The 20674-nt window shown below is 41.0% G+C and overlaps 1 protein-coding gene across 1 annotated transcript in view; it reads left to right on the forward strand.

Annotated features, from left to right (window-relative positions):
• The first annotated feature begins 145 nt into the window (after positions 1-145).
• Positions 146-20674, forward strand: part of oxct1a (3-oxoacid CoA transferase 1a) — a 62021-nt gene continuing 41492 nt past the window's right edge. Inside the window, exons 1-7 of the mRNA XM_033619347.2 lie at positions 146-412; positions 1940-2048; positions 2573-2663; positions 9214-9349; positions 9559-9708; positions 12180-12286; positions 13005-13065. Of these exons, the coding sequence (XP_033475238.1) occupies positions 323-412; positions 1940-2048; positions 2573-2663; positions 9214-9349; positions 9559-9708; positions 12180-12286; positions 13005-13065 (744 nt within the window). The 5' untranslated portion in view covers positions 146-322. The remainder of the gene's footprint in view (positions 413-1939; positions 2049-2572; positions 2664-9213; positions 9350-9558; positions 9709-12179; positions 12287-13004; positions 13066-20674) is intronic.

The raw sequence follows: 20674 nt of genomic DNA on the forward strand, positions 1-20674 counted from the left end.
TGCCTCATTTAGTTTTGAAATAACGTTAACATTTAAGCACCTTGACCGTAATGAACGCAGAGTACTTTATGGCGGCGGTGAAAGGGTTATATTTAAATGAGCGTGCCGAGCCTCTCTGTATCCCCTCGTGCTAGTCCAGCCCATTGAGGAACCAGCCAATGTCATCGTGGCGCTGACTTTTTGGTGTGTGTGAGCTAGCACTGCATTTAGCTACGCTTTGCTACACTTCAGTCTGCATCATCTGTCGTTCAGCGGCTGGGGCTTTCACGCTGCTCCTCGGCTCATATCCTGTGTGTGTGTGTGTGTGTGTAGCTCCAAAAACATGGCGGCCCTCAGAGCTTTGTGCACAGCGGAGAATATATTCTTCAAAAACCTCTCAGGTCCCTGCAGAACCAAATTAACCTTCGCCAAGGTTGGTATCAAACCGTTAACTTTAATTAGCTGTAGGAATATGCTGGAATGAGAGAGTTGCATATGGCTGGGCTAGATTTAAAGGTCATAATATTGTGAAGATGTTATTCCCTTAATCCTCCAACATTTCGGAGTGGATACAATATAGATGTATAATTTATCAATATTCACATAGTGTTTTTGTTTTATTGAAGTTTACTTTGGATGATATGACCTCAAGCTGCAGGCAATCAGCCACTTAACCAGGCGGGGGAGTCTCCATATTGTCAACACAGCTGCTAACTTTCAGTAATGCACAATATGATTTTGCATTTGGACTTAAAACACATGATTTACATGATTTAAACCAGCAGCTTCACATGCAGCATAGTTAATACACCCAATGTCAAGGTGTGCTTGTGTGTTGTGGGTGAAATCATCATAGCTGCTTGCATAATCCACCCCTATCAGCATGGATTTACACACAAACTCATATCAGTATTTCCATCATGGTGCTTTTATGTCAGTGCCCATGGTCTGGATATTGTACAAGATAGTCTAAAAATAGTATGGTTTCAGAAAGCTGTCTCTGTCTGGATTTAGAGCTAATGAGAACATGGGAGCACATGGCCACTCTAGCATTTCTTGTCATAGGAATTAATTAAGTTTTGATGAAGTGGCAACATGCACAAGGGGCGAAAAATCTGAGCAGTGATCTCTATGACACGAATCAATAGTGCAATGCTGACAATGATAAAATAATTCAGTGATATATAAAGTTCTTGTGAAGACAAAGACATATTGTGTGTAACAATGGACAATCACATTAGCTTCCCAATCAAGATCGTTGTCATAATTGTTCTCCGGAACCTCAATGTTACTGCCGTTGATGTGGTAACTTGAACCTTTTGACCAGTTGTAAACCATCTGGATTACAGTGTCAAGTGGCTTTTCATAAAGTGATCACGACCTGATACTTTTGTTCTTGTAGTTCATACAGAACAGATAATAAAATGGAACGTACATGTTTCATTTCATGTTCACTTTATGTATAGATAAAGATAAATGATGATGAAGGAGGAGGTGGCGAGGAACATCAAAATGGAGTTTCCCCCTTAAGCACTTGCAGCCACTGTCTGGCGAAAGTACTTGTAAAATGCAAAATTATTTTTCAAATATTGATCTTAGCACCTCAGGTGGTTGATCAGTGTTGACCCAGAGGACTTCAAATTTGAGTCCCCAGCTAATGTTGGTGTTGGGACCCTTGCCTGTGGGCTGCCCTAAAGCTCTGCTCCTTTTGTTGCAGGATTTGCTCAGCAGTTTTGCTTATCTTTGCCTTTCTCAACTGAATAAACCGGCTCAGCCATTTATTATACTGTCCAAACACATCAGCTGCCCTCAGGCGTCTGTTAGTTTTGTTTCATCTAGCAATGTTTTACAATTTTAGCATTATACTGAATCACTGAGAGTTGTGATCTGTTGCTGTTTGGAGCTCCTTAATTCAAGGGTTTTGTAAAGTTTTATGCACCTCCTGCTCCGCTCTCTACAGGCATCCAGCTGTTACTTTTCCACCTCCAGCCAGAAAAGCTCAAAGTTCTACTCAGATCCCACAGAGGCAGTGAAAGATATCCCAAATGGTGCTACCCTTCTTGTAGGAGGTAAGATATACAACACTTTCACCCTCAGATTATAAAAGCATTGCTCATCAGTGACTGTGTTGACCTCAGTTTTTAACCACACAGTCACATAATGGCAAAGTGATCTCTGTGTGCCATGCTGGTTGATCACCACCCGCACACACACAGAGCACACACAAATTCCACAGCTCTTATTTATAGTCAAGTTCGGCGTGACTTTGTTAGAGATTTTCCATTGTGTCACACCTCTGTCTGAGGGAAAACACAGACAAACACAAATCTGCCTCAGTCAGTGTAATATTAAAGATATCCTATACACGCATGACTAGAATTACCTGAGGCTTGAGACAAGGTTGACCATCTTTCATGTGTGGCCTCAAACAGCTGGAGACATCATGCTAATCTACTTGATTTACCTAATCTACTAGGTTAAAGTTCAAGCTTGAATCAGCACAGTTAGTCATGATGTTTGCACTGATTCCCTGGTTGTTTCCATTTGTTTTTGTTTATTATGCATCACTTTCTTTTTACGTGTTCCAACACAGGCTTTGGATTATGTGGCATCCCAGAGAATCTTATCAACAGTTTGCTGAAGAGCGGCGTTAAGGGTCTCACTGCAGTCAGCAACAATGCAGGGTAAGTGTGTGTGTGTGTGTGTGGGGGGGGGGGGGGGGGGGGGGGGGGGGTGCGTACGCAAACTCTAAAGCATGTATTGACAGAGATGAGTATGTTTGTGTGTTTACTTGTGAGCACATTTGGATTCACATTTAAATCTAGAAATGTTTGCAGTGTCGTGTCATTTCTGTTTCAGTAGAAGGTGTGTGTTAAAACTGCATTCGTTGCATGTGTTTGATCTGACTCCGGTTGCAAATCTTTAATATTAATTATTATTAACAAGGAAGTCACCAGTGCAAGTGATAATTTGTGAAGACAAAGGTTCGTAAGGTCAGCGAGGGAGAATCTCCCACAGCCCCCATTGCTCTGCCCTGTGTACTTTGATTGAAGTCACGAAGGTGTCTGTTGCGGCCTCATCTCCTTACAAATTTAAAACTCATATTGGAGAGGTACATGTATTGGTGACCTTGTTGCTGTATCCTTAAACTTGCAGTGTTTACCTGGAGACATGCCCAGAAGTTAGCTTCTGATAAGTTATCTGAAATGCAGACAGGAGGAGGAAGTGTGTTACAGTCACTGCCACACCTTCAGTGGTCAGGTGATACTGTGTGTGTGTCATGTGTGTCTTTCCGCTCAGTGGGATTGGCTCCAGATATTCTTCTAGAGGTTTCCCTCCTGGCACTTGGCAGTCAGCTGCTGACCTCAATTAACCTCTAGTATGTGTTCTGTCATTTTTGGATACCTTGATATGCAGCAGAGATATAATAATTAATTCTGCGAGACACTGGCTTCGTGGCTTAATATTTTAGGAAAAATATGATATTACTTCAAAGGAAATAATGTGATTTTTAAGGGAATACAAATTGCAAAAACGAAAGAGGGAGGCAGCATTCATTTAAAGTTAAATGCTACAAAGAATTTTTTTTTTAATACCAGTTCAGCACCAGTGCAGGTATTATTTTCACCTATGTGACATAAGATTAAGCCAACTTGCATTCCTATGACAGACTGAAGAGCAAATTGCTTAATAGAAAGTAAAAAAATAAATCAAAGGTCTCCGAAACCACGTTCACGTCTTAAAAGCGCGATACAACTGGCAACTGAGCTCTTCGCTATAATTTCCTCGGACGGTGTTGAGCACGGTGTCGACGTCTCTCTGATGGACAAGTAAAGAGTCCATGTCTTGTCAGTCGTCATGTCGCAGCCTGTTTCTGTAATTGAATCTCAGCATGCTCCTGCCACACAGTAGCCGACACATAGCGGTATCTGCACTGTTTACAGAGCAACACTGAAATTTGAGACTGTGAGCAAACCCTGATGTTATCGACTTAAATATGAAGCGCATTCTGCAAAAATAATGTCTTCCTCTGACTGCAGTTTGAAACCATACATTTTCAACACCACACATACATTGAAAGCACTTGCTTACAAAAATATTAAACCTACAAATCCATTTTGTGTGCAGGTGCAAACTCTAATTATTGAGCCGTTTGAATTTTGTGCATTTTGTTATTTTTTTTGTCAATAAAACAAGCTTAAAAACACACTGTGGTCAGCTCTGAAATCAGTTACAACATGGTCTGATATTCTCATTAAGGTTAATTTCGGAGAACCTTTGTTGCATCTGTACCTATTATCATCTAAACACTTATTTGCAGTGTCAAAACACAACACAACTTACAGGAACAAATCTGTCTTTTATCGTTATTATTTAGCCCAGGCTAACAGTAGGGATCAGCCACTGTAATTACAGTATACAGTACCTGCAGTAAACTTAAGCCTCAGCTTTGGAAGTGGCTCGTCTGTGCTGACAACACTGCAAAATGAAGGTTTAAAACCACAGTGGTGACATAGTGATTCTCACTGTAGTTGTGCAGTGGATAGAAGACAAAATGGGTTAAAAGTCTCAGACTGCACAGACTGTCTGAATACATCTCTCTGTGCCGAAAGTTTTAGCCAGAAAAAACAATGTCCTTCTATGAAGTGTGTTGTTGGCTACACAGAAGTTGCACTTCACCAGACTTTTCTCTTGGACTTTGATTTTTGGTGGATATTGATTCCTGGAAGAGGTACTCAAAATATTTGCTTGAGCCGTTGCATCCCTCTGAACAACCATTGCTCCCCTAAATGTTTTACCACTGGGGAAGATTGTGACCACTTGCAAATAGTGGCCATATTGTCTCCTTTGTGTAGCTTCTGAGCATTAAATTTCCGAGCCAGTTCCAGCACAGTACAGCTTCTTGACATGTCTATAATGAGTGGATCATGCAGTGCCCTGGAGTACATACCTTCCCTCCTCTTTCTCGTGAAAACTGGTTTGACTGAGGCTCAGAGACAGGCAAGCATCTGGCCTACATTACAAAAAAGTGGGAGGGTGGCTGGAAAATTGATGCGGGCAAGAATGTGTTACACATGACTGCTATTGATCACTCTCGTTTCATAAACACCAAGCAGCCTGTGTAGCGTATATTACTCTTGCACAGCTGAGTTTAAATTTCCTTGCTGTGTAAGGACGACGGCTGCAAGTGGAAAGAATTAGCCTAGTTATGTAACATGTAATTTTAGAATGAAGATTCCTTAAGCTGAAACTCCCCTTCCTCTGCTTGCTTCTTCATGGATGCCAGAACGGGTTGTTAATCTTCCTCAAGTCTCAGGGACTTTATTATGTGAAACTCGTATTATCTCAGAAATAAGGAACAATGCAGACATGATAACGGAGAGGGCGTTCTTGATTGCTCTGAGCACTTGGAGATGAACACAGTTTCTCTCAACACAGACTGATAATCTAAATCCTTGTGCAGGTGTGTCATACTGCACAGAAGTAAAATGAATGTCAATATAAGAGATTATGATGGATGAAGTTTTCCCTTAATTGCCTCTCATGAATCTCTATAACCTAGTCCATACCCATTGGTAGCTTTGTCGCCTTCTACCTATGCCAATCCTCAATGCCTATGTGCAGTTTCACATAGATAGACCACGTCAGTGAGTAGAAAAACATGGGACAGACAGAATGACTGACTGACAGAATGACACACTGACAGTTTCTGTGATTATATACAGCATACCATACCATGACTTAGTCATACCAAAAATTAGAAAAAAAAAACAAGCGATCGGTCGCATTTCAGCCATTTTTAAGCATTTTTCTGTTGTTATAGCGCCACCCAGTTGACAATTAGAGTTAAATTTCTCCAGTCACCTTGAGGCGTCCTGTTCTACATATCTACCATGTTTAGTAAAAATCGATATGGTGGTTAGGCCTAGATAAGAAATTAGCTCTCTAGCGCCCCCGTTTTGTTTGATGGGGTCAATAATGGAGGGGTCCCCTCAGATTATGTGTGGTCATACGCCTACAAAGTTGTGTGGTGATCGGTGAAACCCTTGAGATGTTATACACCTTTTATGTGATGAGCCATGCCCTCCGCAATATTCATTGCCTTATAGAAGCTCAGTTTTAGTAAGTTTTCCAACTTTTGCCAAGAGAGAACTTTAGATATTGGTCCCTAGATTATGTTCACCGAATTTCATACAGATCGGTCAAACTTCCTAGGAAGAGATCGATTTTAAGTGTTTTTCAAAAAATTCAAAATGGCGGAAAATCTATATAACCGGAAGTTATGGGTTCTTGGGGCAAATTTGTTCCTCATAAGGAGAGGCATCTCTGCACAGAGTTTCATGTCTCTACGACATACAGGGCATGAGATATGCCCATTCAAAGTTTGCAATTTCAATCGGTTGCTATAGTGCCCCCCTTTGGCCAATTGATGTAATATTGCTTCATTCGCATCCTCCCATGACCCTCTACCACTGTGCCAAATTTCACATGGATTGACCAAGTCAGTGAGGAGAAAAACGTGGAACGGAACAGAGACACACACAGAGTTTTCATCATTATATAGTATGATAGTAAGTGGAGTGTGTTTGATATTTTTGGCACACTGGGGACATTCCGGTATGAATAAAGGGGAGTGATTCCCTCATCAATGGAGATTGTATACACCATTGACCTATTTTTGTTAGCAGCGAGGGAAGCAAGTGTAATTTTAGTTTTGAGAGTAGCTGCCTAGTTGCAGTGTCATTTACCCATGTTGTAGTTTAGAGGGTTAAATGTGGCTTTCATTTGGATGATGATATCTTAAACTGGTTTGTGTCTCTTTGTCTCTGTTATTAAAAATACCTCAGAGTACCTAAGAAGTTCTTCTCTCTTTGAAACTCAGTAGAACAGAGGCACAGTGGGCCTTTTATGCACTGTCATCTTAGATGAGAGTGATCCAGTGCTACATAAGAGGAGGTTATTGAGCTGTGACAGAGCTGCAACCCCTGCAGCTTTATTTCACTGTTTAATCAGCTGCTTCAGTAGAGTTACTCAAACTGCATAGACTCCAGACAAAAGGCCAAATTGTGCTCAGTGCTGGATGCTGCTCTGATCAGCGAGCATTTAGTTTGGAAAGTTGCATATTGATTCTATATTGTGTATCCCTGGTAGGAGAGTCCACTCACTCGATGTTAACAAGGTTTCTGTCCTCAAATGCACACCAGTTCCAAACACAAGATCACAAACAAGTAGGCAAAACTGGCAAAAGCCTTTCACACAGATGTGTTGTAACACTTGTGGTGTGTCTGACACAGTCATCTGTTTTTAGTATTCTGAGTGCAGATGGCCTAGATATGTTGTTAGCAGACCTGGGATCAGAGTTTAGGACAAAGCAATTGTTCCTGATTCTCAGCTTCTCTGGGAACAGAGAGCCTGCTTTTTGCAAAGGTCTTAGTCTTGCCTCTGATTAGTATGAGCAGTGACGAAAGGAGACTATTTTATGGATACATGTTTTTAGAGTAAACATTTTTAAGATTTTGATTATGTTGGTCATTTGATTTGACTTGATTTGACTGCTGTATTGCCTGCAATCAAACAGGGTGTGAATATAAGATACGATGTTTGATTGTATTTATCCTTCATCTCTATCTATTATCAAAAGACAATGCCCTGTTTAAAACGTCCTTTATAAAGTTTTATGAAGACCATTCCTTTATAGGTCAATGACTGACCGGCCACATAAAATCAGTCCTCTCATACCTGCAGGCCAATTTCATGAAGATTTCAATAACCTTAGTAACACAATAACTCTCTTTGGTCACAGAGAGTTAGACAAGAGTACTCACAGTACTATGTTTAAGAATAAGTTTTATATTGCTCTTAAATAATGATGGTTTGTCCAGGTTTCATGGTCTAAATGTGTGACATCTTACATGGAACAGGTGTAACCCAGACTTGAGACCAACATGAGTGTAACAGTTTCTTAAAAGAGCAGTCACCCCTCTGATGACAGCTTGTAGTGATTGAAAAATAATAATAATTCTGTGTACTCTTCCCAGATACTAAACAAAGATGTCTCAGTGGCTGCTCCAGGCCCCACAGCTGTGTTTGGTCTCATGATCTGTCATTATGGCTGCGGATAGGCTGCGCCCATCTTTAACATCCCAAAAATGATCCTTATCACTTGGTTTGGCCCAGTTACAACCTTGAATAACCCCTCTGGTGATTTATGGCAATGTGAGCTGTGTTTTAAACTGCAGAAAGCCAGGACTTACCCAGCTAAAGAGTAGGGACAAAGGAGTGAAGGGAAATGCATTGATTAACAGTGAATGTAATTAGGATTTTTTAGCACAGATGAACAAAAAATATTCTAATGTAAAGTCAGAATAAATCTCTAGAAATTACCTAAATTAATCACATATATGAAACACAAAATAATTGATTGCATACCTGTTTGTACCCTCTAAAACATGGTGTGTGGGATTAAGAGCTGTGGTTTGCAACTGGTGGGTCGTCATCCAGAAGTGGGTTGTGGATCCATTTTGAATGGGCCGCAAGTGACTTGTGAATGTGTCAAGTTTGTAAAAACTCACTGCTTTAGAGGGATATATTGGCAGACATTGTATATAATATTCATAAGCATGTTTTCATTAGTTTTTAATCTCCAGAAAGAAGAATTGGTGTGTTTTTGTTACTTAAGAATGAGCCGTTTATATCTACATATGTAGCGGGTTTTCTATCATGGAGTCCGCCATGTTGTTCTGCAGTAGTCCAGGACAAACAAGCCAAACAGTGGCTGTAGATGGAGCTAATCACATTTTTGCGTCGGCCACTGTTGTTCTACACGCTTGGCAAACTGGAGAAATTTCAGTTCTGCAATCTCACCACTAGATGCCACTAAATCCTACACACAAGACCTTTTAGACAGTTTGTGTTGGAGGCACCTTTAGCATCCTTTAGTTGATATATCAGCTTTGCACATCTTAACACTACAGTTTTCCCCCCATTCTTCCTTGTAAAACTGCTGAGGCTTTCACAAGTTGCATGGAAATGATGCGTGAAGAGAAGGAATCTACTCAATATAGACTCAGATGTTGAACTACTTTATTAAACTTTTGGAATCTGTGTGTAACCAAGGCTGCTGAATGTCTTTAAAACTTTTTTCTGTGAAGCATGTGTTTCTGAGTAAATATTAAGTCAAGTAGAAAGCCACACAATATCAGGTTCATGATATTATGTGTATGTGTTCTGCAGAGTGGATAACTTTGGCCTGGGCCTGCTGCTCAAGACCAAGCAGATCAAGAGGATGATCTCTTCATACGTCGGGGAGAATGCGGAGTTTGAGAGACAGTATCTGTCCGGGGAGTTGGAAGTGGAACTGACGCCACAGGTTGGTCAGAAAATGCTTGGAAAGCTTTATACATACATTTTCCCACAAGGAAAAAATGATGCAGCATATGAAAACACACTTCCACTCAATCAAGAAATCTTGATTTTATGTTAAATTCCAAGGTCTAATCGACCAGAGAGACAACAAAGGCATGCAGTGGACATTTATATGTTGTAATCATCTTGTAATGTGACGCCCTCTCCCTACAGGGAACTCTAGCAGAGAGGATCAGGGCTGGTGGTGCTGGGGTCCCAGCCTTCTTCACAGCCACTGGCTATGGCACACTGATCCAAGAGGGAGGCTCTCCTATTAAGTACAACAAAGATGGCAGCATTGCAATTGCCAGTGAGAAGAGAGAGGTGAGAGCGCTGTGGTTGTGCTCTCAAGTCCGTCATTAAGTCAAACTTTCTTTTGCTTGAGATGGCTGCAGATGGCCCCTTTCCCTGAGAGTTTCTTTACTGGGTTAAAAGCTGCGGTCAAACTTGGATGTGGTATATAAAAGTGGTCTTGAATCCGCCTCATAATGACCCCACCATTATTTGCTGTACTAGGAATTCACAGTGTGTGGTAGTTCTCTCCAGAAGTGAAAGCAAAGTTCTCCACAGGGGAAGCTGCATAAAGGCAGGGGCTGAACAAGTCATCAGTATTTGCTTTACATTATAGAAACCCACTTAAAGAAATACTTCCCCCTCTAAATAATCATTTGGATCTCAGTTACTCAACTCATGTTGTGCTGAATTCATGAAGAAAACTTTCTTTTTCTTGCATGCCTCTACAATGAACGAAGAATCCAAAAAAAGCAAACATTCCTCTTGAACTACAGTAAAGGGGGTCTGCATTTAATAATAACAGCAAAACTATGTCAAAACATCTGTTCAGAAAAGTCACACAACTAGTGCCTTATTTATCCAGCTGTATGAATAGTTCTTCCCAAACACTAAAACTGTAGTATTTAAAACACCTCTGCATTAACAGCACTGGCGCACTACTTGTCCGTGCGTGATACTGTTAAAAGAGAAGTGTTACAAATATTTCAGTTTGAGCTAAAATGCATGTTTTTAGGGAAATAATGAGCATACGACTGGATAAATGAGACTTGGATTATACTGCATGAGTTTTTACACAATGTTTTGATATAGTTTTGCTGTTATAATTTCATCAAGAATGTTCACCTTTTTTGGATTCTCCGTTCACTGTGGAGGTATGCGCGAAAAACAAAGTTCTCTCTCTGAATTTTACGTTAACACAGGGTCAGTAACTAAGATACAGATGATAATATATTCCCCTCAGAAGACCTGGCCACTGCAAGAAGTAGGGATACACCGAATATATTTGGCCGAATATTGCAAAAAAACACACATTCGGTATTCGGTGGAATAAGTTAAAAGCAAGGCCGAATAATAGCGGCGTGTTTTGATAACGCAATCAAACAGCGTGCCGTGACGGGCGGATTAAAATGTCGGCAGTGTGGCAATCCATCTGTCACCGCACTCGCATTTGCGACTAAAAATAGTTTTGAGCGAGCAAAATAGGCTTAAATCATTCAGCACACTGTGCGAGCAGCCTACAGATTTCAACCACCAGCAGAAACGAAAGGCGAATCCCATCGGTTGTGGGTTGAACGGGGGTCACAGACACAGACAGTAATGTATTTCTGTCAAATACGGCGGCCATCGGCTTACCGGCGACGGGAAGTCGGCTCCAATAATATCCTCTTCTTGGCATCATGACTGCCCAAAAGTACCTGAACAGCTGAGCCAGCCGAACACAGACCGTACGTGACGTGTCAGAGGAGAAACGAGCCGTTCACGGCCCACAAACCTCACCGCACTTTAGGGACTGTTCTTTACTTATGAAGGGGCCGTCAGGGGAGGAGGGTGGCTGGTTGATTCTTATTTTATTTATTTATTTTATTTTGATCCCCCCTATGTTCATCACTGATTGATGCTGTTTTTGAAGTATGAATAAGTCAATAAGTAATTTATTCCATTGAAATATCATTGATGTATTATAGAAAAGTGATTTATCTTTCATCATCTGCCTAATTTTCGCTGTGGTATTGTGATACTACTCAGAACCATGATATTTTCATTGGTATCGTATAGTGGGATCCAATTTTGGTACCCTGACAACACTAATCTGGAGGGGGTTCATCTGCAAAAACTAATGAAAAACTAAACAACTGTATTCGGTATTCGGCCAAGCTTCGGCCACAAATTTTCATTTCGGTGCATCCCTAGCAAGAAGTTCATGTGCAAAATGTGAGTGTTTCAGTTTGGAGCACAGCGCAAAAGTCATGTCTAGGGAAAGCCTGCATTGTTTTATTTATTTATTTTAAGACTGTGTTTTGGGCTTTTTGCCTTTGTTACAGGACAGCTCAGAAATAACAGTTAAGGGAGCAGAGAAACACACACAGCAAAGGGCCACAGGTTGGAATTGAATCCAGGTCGCTGCAAGGACTCGGCCTACCTGGCCCGCTCACTCTGCCAAGTGAACTAAAGGTTGCCTCGAAAACCTGCATTGTTTGAACCTTTGCCAACTTGTGTGTTTTCATTCTAGTATTGTAGCAGGCCCAAGGATACTGAGAAAGACATCTGCAGTTGTTCATGTTTGCAAAAAAACGCTTATCACAGATGGCGTAATGCGTTGCCGAAAATGTCCCATCGCGCTATTGATTTTCTCGTGTAAGAATAATTTGCAGTAATGACTAATCTGTATCTGGACTCAACTAACCGGGCAAAGTCTGAAAATGCTGTAAAACAGATCACCATGTTCATCCTCAACTGCATCCAGCGCCGCTCACTCTTTGAACTGTGTTGTCATTGTATAGGTGAGGGAGTTCAATGGCAGGCACTATGTCATGGAAAAGGCCATCACCGGAGACTTTGCATTGGTCAAAGCGTGGAAAGCCGACAGAGCTGGAAACATTATTTTCAGGTAAATGATGAAATGGAATAAAAACAGTTTAGCCCCGTTTCCACCTTTCGGTATGGTACCTTTGGAACCAGAAGTAACCCTTCAGACATGGTACCTAGACCCTAGCATTTCCACCGCAAATAGTGTGGTTAAGTGTTGCAAAGTGTTTTGGATCATGTTGCACCAAACAGTAATAAATATTGGTCACACATTAGTAGTACAGACCTGTTGTGTTATGGCGATACCAGTGTTTATCTAGTAATGAAAAAATATGATTCAGGTTCTTCCTGCCTCGTGGCACACTAGACTAGTCTTAATCACCCTGGGTTTCTGCTGTTTGTTTATATTAGTTTATACGTCTTGACTTATTTAGACAGCACACTAATTTGAGGATAGGGTCAGGATCATGACTGGTGATTACAGATTTAGTTCCAGTTCAATCACCAATTAGACCTGTTGATGGATGCCCTCATTAGCTATAACACAATCTAAGTAAGTGTTGACCCTCCATCTAGCATCAAGGTAATTTGCACCAACCTGGTGAATGTGAATGATGGAAATTAGTAGTTGTAGGACAGTCTTTCTCCACAAGAGGGCAGCGTCGTCCAGTAGACCAACAAGCTATACTCAGTAACAGATATTGGATGTTACACAGACATTTCTGGAGTTTACTTGCATATCCCTGATTTTGGAAGAAATATTATTTCATATTTGTTTTCATATCACTCCTCTCTGTCAGGAAAACAGCCAGGAACTTCAACCAGCCCATGTGCAAGGCAGCCAAGACCACCATAGTCGAGGTATGCATTTCCAAGAACACAACAATTTGCTTGTAAATCTGGTGTCCGCTTGGAACACGTCTGCTGACACACATCTATCAGTGAGGTCGCTGTCTCTGAACCTCGACTTTAGCTTTCCTTTTAAAGGTTTTCATGCATTTTGTAGACTTTCATTTTCAAGTAAAGTAAATAATGTACAAATACAAATAACAACTGTGAAACACATCTACATATACTCCACATATCATGGTATAAAAGTCCTAAATTAGACTCCAGCGCCTCCTGGAGCGTGAATGTGTGATTTTGTCTTTGAACTGACTACAATCGCCACACCATCTACATCTACAAATAACCTTAATTATGTTTAACCATAGACTATGAAATAGGCTAAATAAAACTGCCATTTGACATTTAAATAGCAATAGAGCAGCAGAACACAGCCATCATCAAATAGATGCGGTCTAACCACCCTCAAAGGACATGTCAGAGAAAAAAGCTATTTGTTTCTTTTATACTCAAGGTCAGAAGCAGAAATGTGAGATGGGCATCTCGCAGGTGGAAGGCCAGGTGTTTGATGCTTGTGGACTAAAAAGGTCACCTTGAACTGAGGATAGTTTATTCATCTGAATATAGCCGCCAGACCTCAAATGGTATTAATAGACTTGAAGTTTAAAGATCTCAGCCTCAATCTGTGCGGCCAAAAATGAATTGAGAACGTCCCGCTATCTGATACATGTAGTGTCATTCTATCTGTCTGGTTGCCCACCTGTCTGGCATCGGATTGTCTAGAAATGTGATCACTCTTCTCTCTCTGTCTCTCTCTCTCTCTCTCTCTCTGTCTCTGTGTATACAGTGTGTGTGTGTGTGTGTGTGTGTGTGTGTGTGTCTCCTTCTCCACCCCTCCAACACACAAACAGCTTCACACCTCCCATATAGGCACCGTTTGATTCAGAGAGCAGCAGGGAGAGAAAAACTGCATGTGTCCGTGGAAAACCATAAAATGTCGGAGCTTTTGTGAAAATAAATCGGTGGAGAAGGATCTCTCGTAAATCTAACCGGGCTCCACAAAGCACATTTTCAATTATTCCACGGTCGCTGGACCTGAGATTTAGTCTTCTGTTGATTAGAAATGTCTGGGAACAAATAGAGGGAGTAAATTTTCTCACTTTAGAGCCATTGTGAAGGCTGTAGTCGATCGATCGCTTAAAATTTGTTTATAGTGGTAAATGGCAGAGTTATTTAATGAGTTTAAGATGGTATTCTGAGCTGTTTTGTGTGTGTGGTGACAACACCCATGATGCCAGTGATGGATATTAGTAAATTATGCAGAGATATATGCTGTATAGCTGTATGGTATAAAAGAAACTGTCCAATTCCCTTCTAAAGGCATAATGAGACTCGTCGCTCTGACAGCAGCGATGCCACCAAGAAATGTGCCTGTGTGACGTCCGCTGGAGTTGTGATGTAGACTGTAGTGACATGAATGATAATGCAGCTTTGCTTAGAGGGCTGCTTTATGAGATGCAAGCATAATTGGTTGGATTTAGTATTGAACCGCCTGCTACCACCTTTGTGCACCCAGAATCATCTGCTCAAGGTATTTCTGGTGAGTGGAGAGGATGAAACAATTGTTTAATGGGTTTAGAGACCCAAGCTGCATTTGGACTGAGCACCAGAAGTGTTTTTTTTTCCCTCTTCCAATTCCCAGGTGCATTTCTAAGATTGTTTTTGTGGCATTTCTACTTGCATACAGTGGAGAGTGGCAGGAATGATAGGGAGGAGAGAGAGGGGGAATGACACAACAAGTTGAAAGCAAGATTTAGATCCCGCAGTATCACAAGCTTCCAGGATGCACCTGACTTATTTCAGTTAACTAGGACTGAGGAAAGTTAGAAACACAAATAGCCTCTGCAGACTCTTTTGTATTTTGAAATAATTGTTTTATTTTTCAAGCAAGGACACAGCATATTCAGCCTTTTAATGGAGGTGTGGAGCCAAAAGAAATGTTAGTATAAATTGCCTGTTCATGAAAAGAATTAATGTCTGAATCACTTACCCAAAACACATTGCAGACCCTGACACAGATCATCTTATTTTGGAGAAGGAAAGCTCCGAATTTGCATCTAAAGTAAAATGAATCCATTTTGGATGTAATTTAATGTTCCTTGCTGGCACTAAAACCAGACTGTTTTAGCCTAGTGTTGGAAGATTTTGCATTTCATTCCTTTTTCACGTCACGATGTTCCAATAACAAGTAGACCTTTCAGACAGATCCCGGTTATGATATTTGGGATACGGCATTTACATGTGCAGAGAGAAATCCATCCATCCATCCATTTTCATCTGCTTATCCGGGTCCAGGTCGCAGGGGCAGCAGACCAAGCAAAGCACCCCAGATGTCCCTCACCCCAACACCACTTTCCAGCTCCTCCTGGGGGATCCCAAGGTGTTCCCAGTCCAGATGAGATATGTAATCCTTGCAGTGTGTTCTGGGTCTGCCCGGGGGCCTCCTACCAGTTGGACGTGCCCGAAACACCTCGAGCGGGAGGCGCCCAGGAGAAATACTAGTAATTTACAAGTAGTAATTTACAAAACCAAACCAACCTACTGTATATTTACGACAACTTAACAACTGCTAATTTCTTCTCTGCTCTGTTTGCCCTACGCTGTACTTTTTGAGCGCCAACCATCGTCTCTCTTTCTGTCTCAACCGCACACGCACTTCATACCGAGCTAACGTTATTCGTGACAGCAGCTACTCTGCTCTCGTAACCCTGTCCTCCACACTGGAGTCAGCCTGTCACTGTCACTGTTGCTACCACCGTGTAGGACAGGGGTGCAGTGGATGAAGATACGCAGCCTTTTTTTTGTTACCAAAAGTAAACCTGGTTTCGTCATCACTCCAGAAGTGAGGTGCTTCCGTTGCTGCCGCCATTGTTTGTGTTTCTGTTACGCCACTTGGTTAAGGTCTCACTAGCGCAGATAGTCAGTGGCTCTCGATAACCGTGATAACGCGATACAGGCAATAGTATCCCGGTTTCTTTTGTGTGCTCCAGGGAGCATTTTCGGGCCTCTCACTAATGTGTTATGGTTTTATCTGGTATGATGTTTACCTGCTCAAACATGTCAACAAGTTACGCCAAAAACCCACTCATACATGGGTTATGCATGTGAGTGTAAACGCACTCACTGTCTTCTTCACATTCTGTGGTTATTAATGTTACCTGCTTTTTGAAAGTATAACGTCAAAAAACTGAAACAGGATTTCTGATAAACTTCCAATTCCTAGTACAAAATAATAAACATGTATCCGAATGTAAAATACATACAGGAAAATACCACATTCAAAATGAAATGACATTCATTAGGCATCTTAAAGTAGTTGATATCCCATTATATCTGACTGAACACTCTTATCGTACCATCAGGTGATTTGTCAGATTGTATCCGCCATGTTTTTTATGGTGCCTCTTTTATGGCAGTGCGGGTAACATGAACATTATCTATGACAAGACTCCTTATTGGTGACAATAAAATGATAGGCTTGTATTGCAATACCCATTAAGATCCTTTTATCTCTGATACCGGAGCAATTACCATCCCTCTGAAAATAAATTTATCTTTAGAATCCAGCCTGTGCTCGGTCATAAATCTGGTGATACGCTGTCAATATTGACCCTGCTGTCTTGGTGCACTGCTTAAGACCGGGAGAGGAACCAACAGACAGAGTCAGGTGTTTTTGAAGCTATTCATCGAACTCACTGCTCAGCTTGCCAGCTCAGGCCACTGTGCGGCGTGCTCTCTGACAATCGTGTCACACAGTAAGCGTCTCGTCTGCTCGACCAGATTTCTCTCTCTGTGGCCTACACACAGCCAGCTAAGATCAAGCTGTTCAGGGGCTGAGCAATTAATTGTTATCAAAGGGCAAAAAAATGTCAGGACATTGTGGCAGGAGACTGACCAGGGCCTGGGAAAATTGGGTAGAATAATATGCACTTGTCAGTTTCAAACAAAGAGCAGCAACTTAGATGGCCAGAACAGCTAGGTGGATTTTATAAAGTTCAGTCAATGAAGCCCTCAGATCTCCTTATCACTGTGATATCTGGTCATGGGTTATCACCACATTGAAGTGTGTCAAAATGAGTTACATAAACACTGATGAGTTTCCCCTTGACACATGGCAGGAGCTGGTGCCCATTAGCCTCTTGAATCAAATTTTGTTTAGCCAACCCTCTCCTCTCTGATGGTTGTTTGTACTACAGGTGCTTGAACTCATAACTTGCAGAGTGAGTGACAGTTTCCAGTCAAAGTATTTCAGTAAATCTGCAAGTTCCTCACTCACACTGAGTGTGTGCAGCAGTATTGTAACTATTTGACATACATGCTTAATATTGGGGATGTAGTTCCAATACCAATAAGAAACCTTGGATATGGGTATCGGCTGATACTGAGTACTGATCTGATAGCAGTGTTTAATTAATAAGCTATATGCATCACTGTGTGGAGTGGAGGTGACTGTGTTTAAGGCAACATCAGGATTGACATAAACATTGCTTTCTCTAACTTTGTAAAACACAATGTAAGCAGAATAGGTAGAAAAAGATTTCTGTGCAGTGTTTCACTTTATTGTTGAGCTTTTGGTCTATTCGACCTTCATCAGAGCATACAAAGTGTAAAACAAAATGTAATAAATATAATACATACAGTATAATACATAATGGTAGATATAATTTACTTAATTATTTATTATTAAAATAATAAATTGTGCACTAGCAACTTGGTCAAAAATCTTCAGAATTAACGGGAAGTGCAGTTTAAGTGTAAACCTTTTTAAATGCAGCAATAGGTTGCTCAAAATGTGTACAGGAATTGAAAATACAAAATAATGCAACTGCATAAAATGTGAACACAAAAACGTGTGTCCAGCGTTTTTTTTTTTTTTTTTTTGACAGAGAAGTGGGGGCAGGGCGCTGTGGAGCAATTCATCCCGGCGCTTCATAATTTATTTATTTATTTATAAAGAGCTCCTTAGGCATTTTTTTTTTTAATGACGCACTAAATGTGGGTTTTGTTTCTACAGCTAACATAACGCTATGACAGGGGGTTAACTACACAGTTAACAAGCTTACAACACGCACAAACGTGATAAAAGCACAACACTCACCAGCAACATTCAGTGTCCAGCTGATCTGCTCTCATGAATAGGCTTTTCTGTCTTTGCTGTGATAGTTTGTGAAAGTTGTATATAGCTTTGCAAAGTCAGTAGCTAAACTAGCGGCAGTGGCAACACCAGAGCCCCTTTGAGAAATTTAGAGATTTTCAACTTTAAGCGCTTTGGAGCGGCTACACAAAAAGCTGAAGCGCTCTAGAAAAAGACAGGCGCTACACTTTTTCTCTAGGTGGCTGCATGCGGCCTCAAACGCTCTCTCCTCATTGGGAACAAATGAAAACAGAAGCACTCAGAAAAAAATGCTATGTGGACACACCTACTGATGTGATCTACTGGCACGCTGCTGTGCTGACGAATGATGTGTTACACACACATGTAATCAGACATAAACATAATTGAATTAAATACATGGGCCACATCATTACCAATGCCCAGTTCAGTTATCCGATGTCAGTACTAGTGCACCCCTGCTTTATATATCCATTTTAATTTGAATTCTGAGCAACTACTCCTTCTCATGCTGTGTTCACACTATGAGTGACCAGCTACATTACCTATCACCAAGTTGCCAGTAAAATGTTGCTTCAACACCCCATAATGTAGTTAACTCGTCACAGGCTTGTATGTGTCTGCTACTTGCCACAAAGCACCTGTGATTTGATCCAAAAAATATCTGTTTTTGATCAATATCTGAGCCCCATTTTAACATCATATTTCACAGCCCCATTGCATCTCTGTGTGCACTGCAATGTACATAAAGATAGCAAGGCATTAGCTAACTAAGCTAAATAACACAGTGCCACAGCTAGAAACAAAAACATATGATCAGTTAATGCTTCACCATGTCATTGGAGCGACAAGTGTCTGGCATCAGCCTGTTGCTGTGTCGCTTGTAGTGTAAACACAGCATAAGGCTCAGGGAATTTAGAAAAATGTAATGCACTAAAGCCTCATCAGACATGTTTATATGCAACCTAGTGACTCTACTTCTGTAGACCATTAATGGCAAATTCTGGGGAAAAAGATGAATTTTAATAGACATTACATCATGCTAAGCCCTTCTTATACAAGAGCCATTAATAACAGATTAAACTTCGACGGTACCCTTCACTACAGCCTCATCCCCTCAGGTCAAGGGCCACTGGCGCAACATAGTAGTCTCCGTCCAAATCCTGAAACATGAGTCTACTATTTTTGCACTGAATCTAAACTCCAAGAGGCAGGAAGGGTGTCGAGATAACACAAAAGCACTTTGAAAATTACCAGATCATCACCAGCTCCTGCCATGGTTACTAGGCAACCAAACCCTGCTATTCAATTGTTGAATGTTCCACGGTATCCAGCTGGTCCAGTTATTCCCTTATCGCAGTTACAGTGAAAGGCCCCTATTGCATTGTGGGATACAATACACCAGAGACTGAATCAAAGCAGTGGTTTTTTGCTGTTGTTCAACCATCAGTCACAGTAAATGACTCAACTGTATTCTGTTACTGCGGCAATGCGATGTAGCGGCGTGGGTGTCGGTGTGCACGAACCAGTCATGCATGCATGAATTGATTGGATGTATTTGTCAGTGTGTTTTGTTCTTTTAACCAAGCTAGAGGTCTAATTAGATATAAATGACCTCCTTCCCCTGGGGTTTCAGCCTCACCCTTCCACTGTACATTTGTGTGAAAACAAAAATAGCAACAAAAGACCTACACATTAGCAACAAACCAAACAAAAAGCAATCTCAGTTTCATGAATTGGGAGCCTAAACTCTGTGGAGGTAGGTCATGTTTTTAGTTGTTCTTTTACTTCAGTGTTTGGCCTTGGAATGATAGTTGTTATCACCATGGCATGTAATGCCTTGTTTGCTCCCTGCTGGAATTTTAATTATTTATCACAGCCCACATTTTTCATGCCATTTTGCAGCACTTACTATGCCTTGCTGAGTTTTTCTTGCCTTATTCTTGACTTGTGCCCTTGACTAATTCCATTACTCAAGCTACTGTTGGCAAATAATTATGAATCCACTCATTTTTCCCATCATTTCCTGCCTAAAGAGGTTTGCGAATTAGCTTTTGTGTCCGTAAGATGTGCAATGAATGTCATCATTTGTGTCTGTATTTTGCTCACGTTATTGGGAAGGGTGTTGTGATCCTGGTTCTGGTCTTCTTTGGATCACCACCACAGTGTAGTTTTTACTTAATATAATTCATATGTGCTTTAAATCCAAATTCATATAAAAATCCTTATTGCACATTATAGTAACAAGTCCTCATTACTCATACTGGTCCTCATTTGTGACATACTATATGTGACAGCAAGAAAGTTGTCCTCAGTGTAGTGTCACTTTTTTGACTTTGAGCTGAAACCTGTCCAGAGCAAATGGTGGTAATTGCAGTGCTGGCCAGGCTACAACCACGGCAAATTGCTGTAATAACAATGGACAGATGGGTATAAAAGCCTTTGACATCC

This window comes from Epinephelus lanceolatus, chromosome 9, assembly GCF_041903045.1.
Source record: "Epinephelus lanceolatus isolate andai-2023 chromosome 9, ASM4190304v1, whole genome shotgun sequence".
NCBI lineage: Eukaryota > Metazoa > Chordata > Actinopteri > Perciformes > Serranidae > Epinephelus > Epinephelus lanceolatus.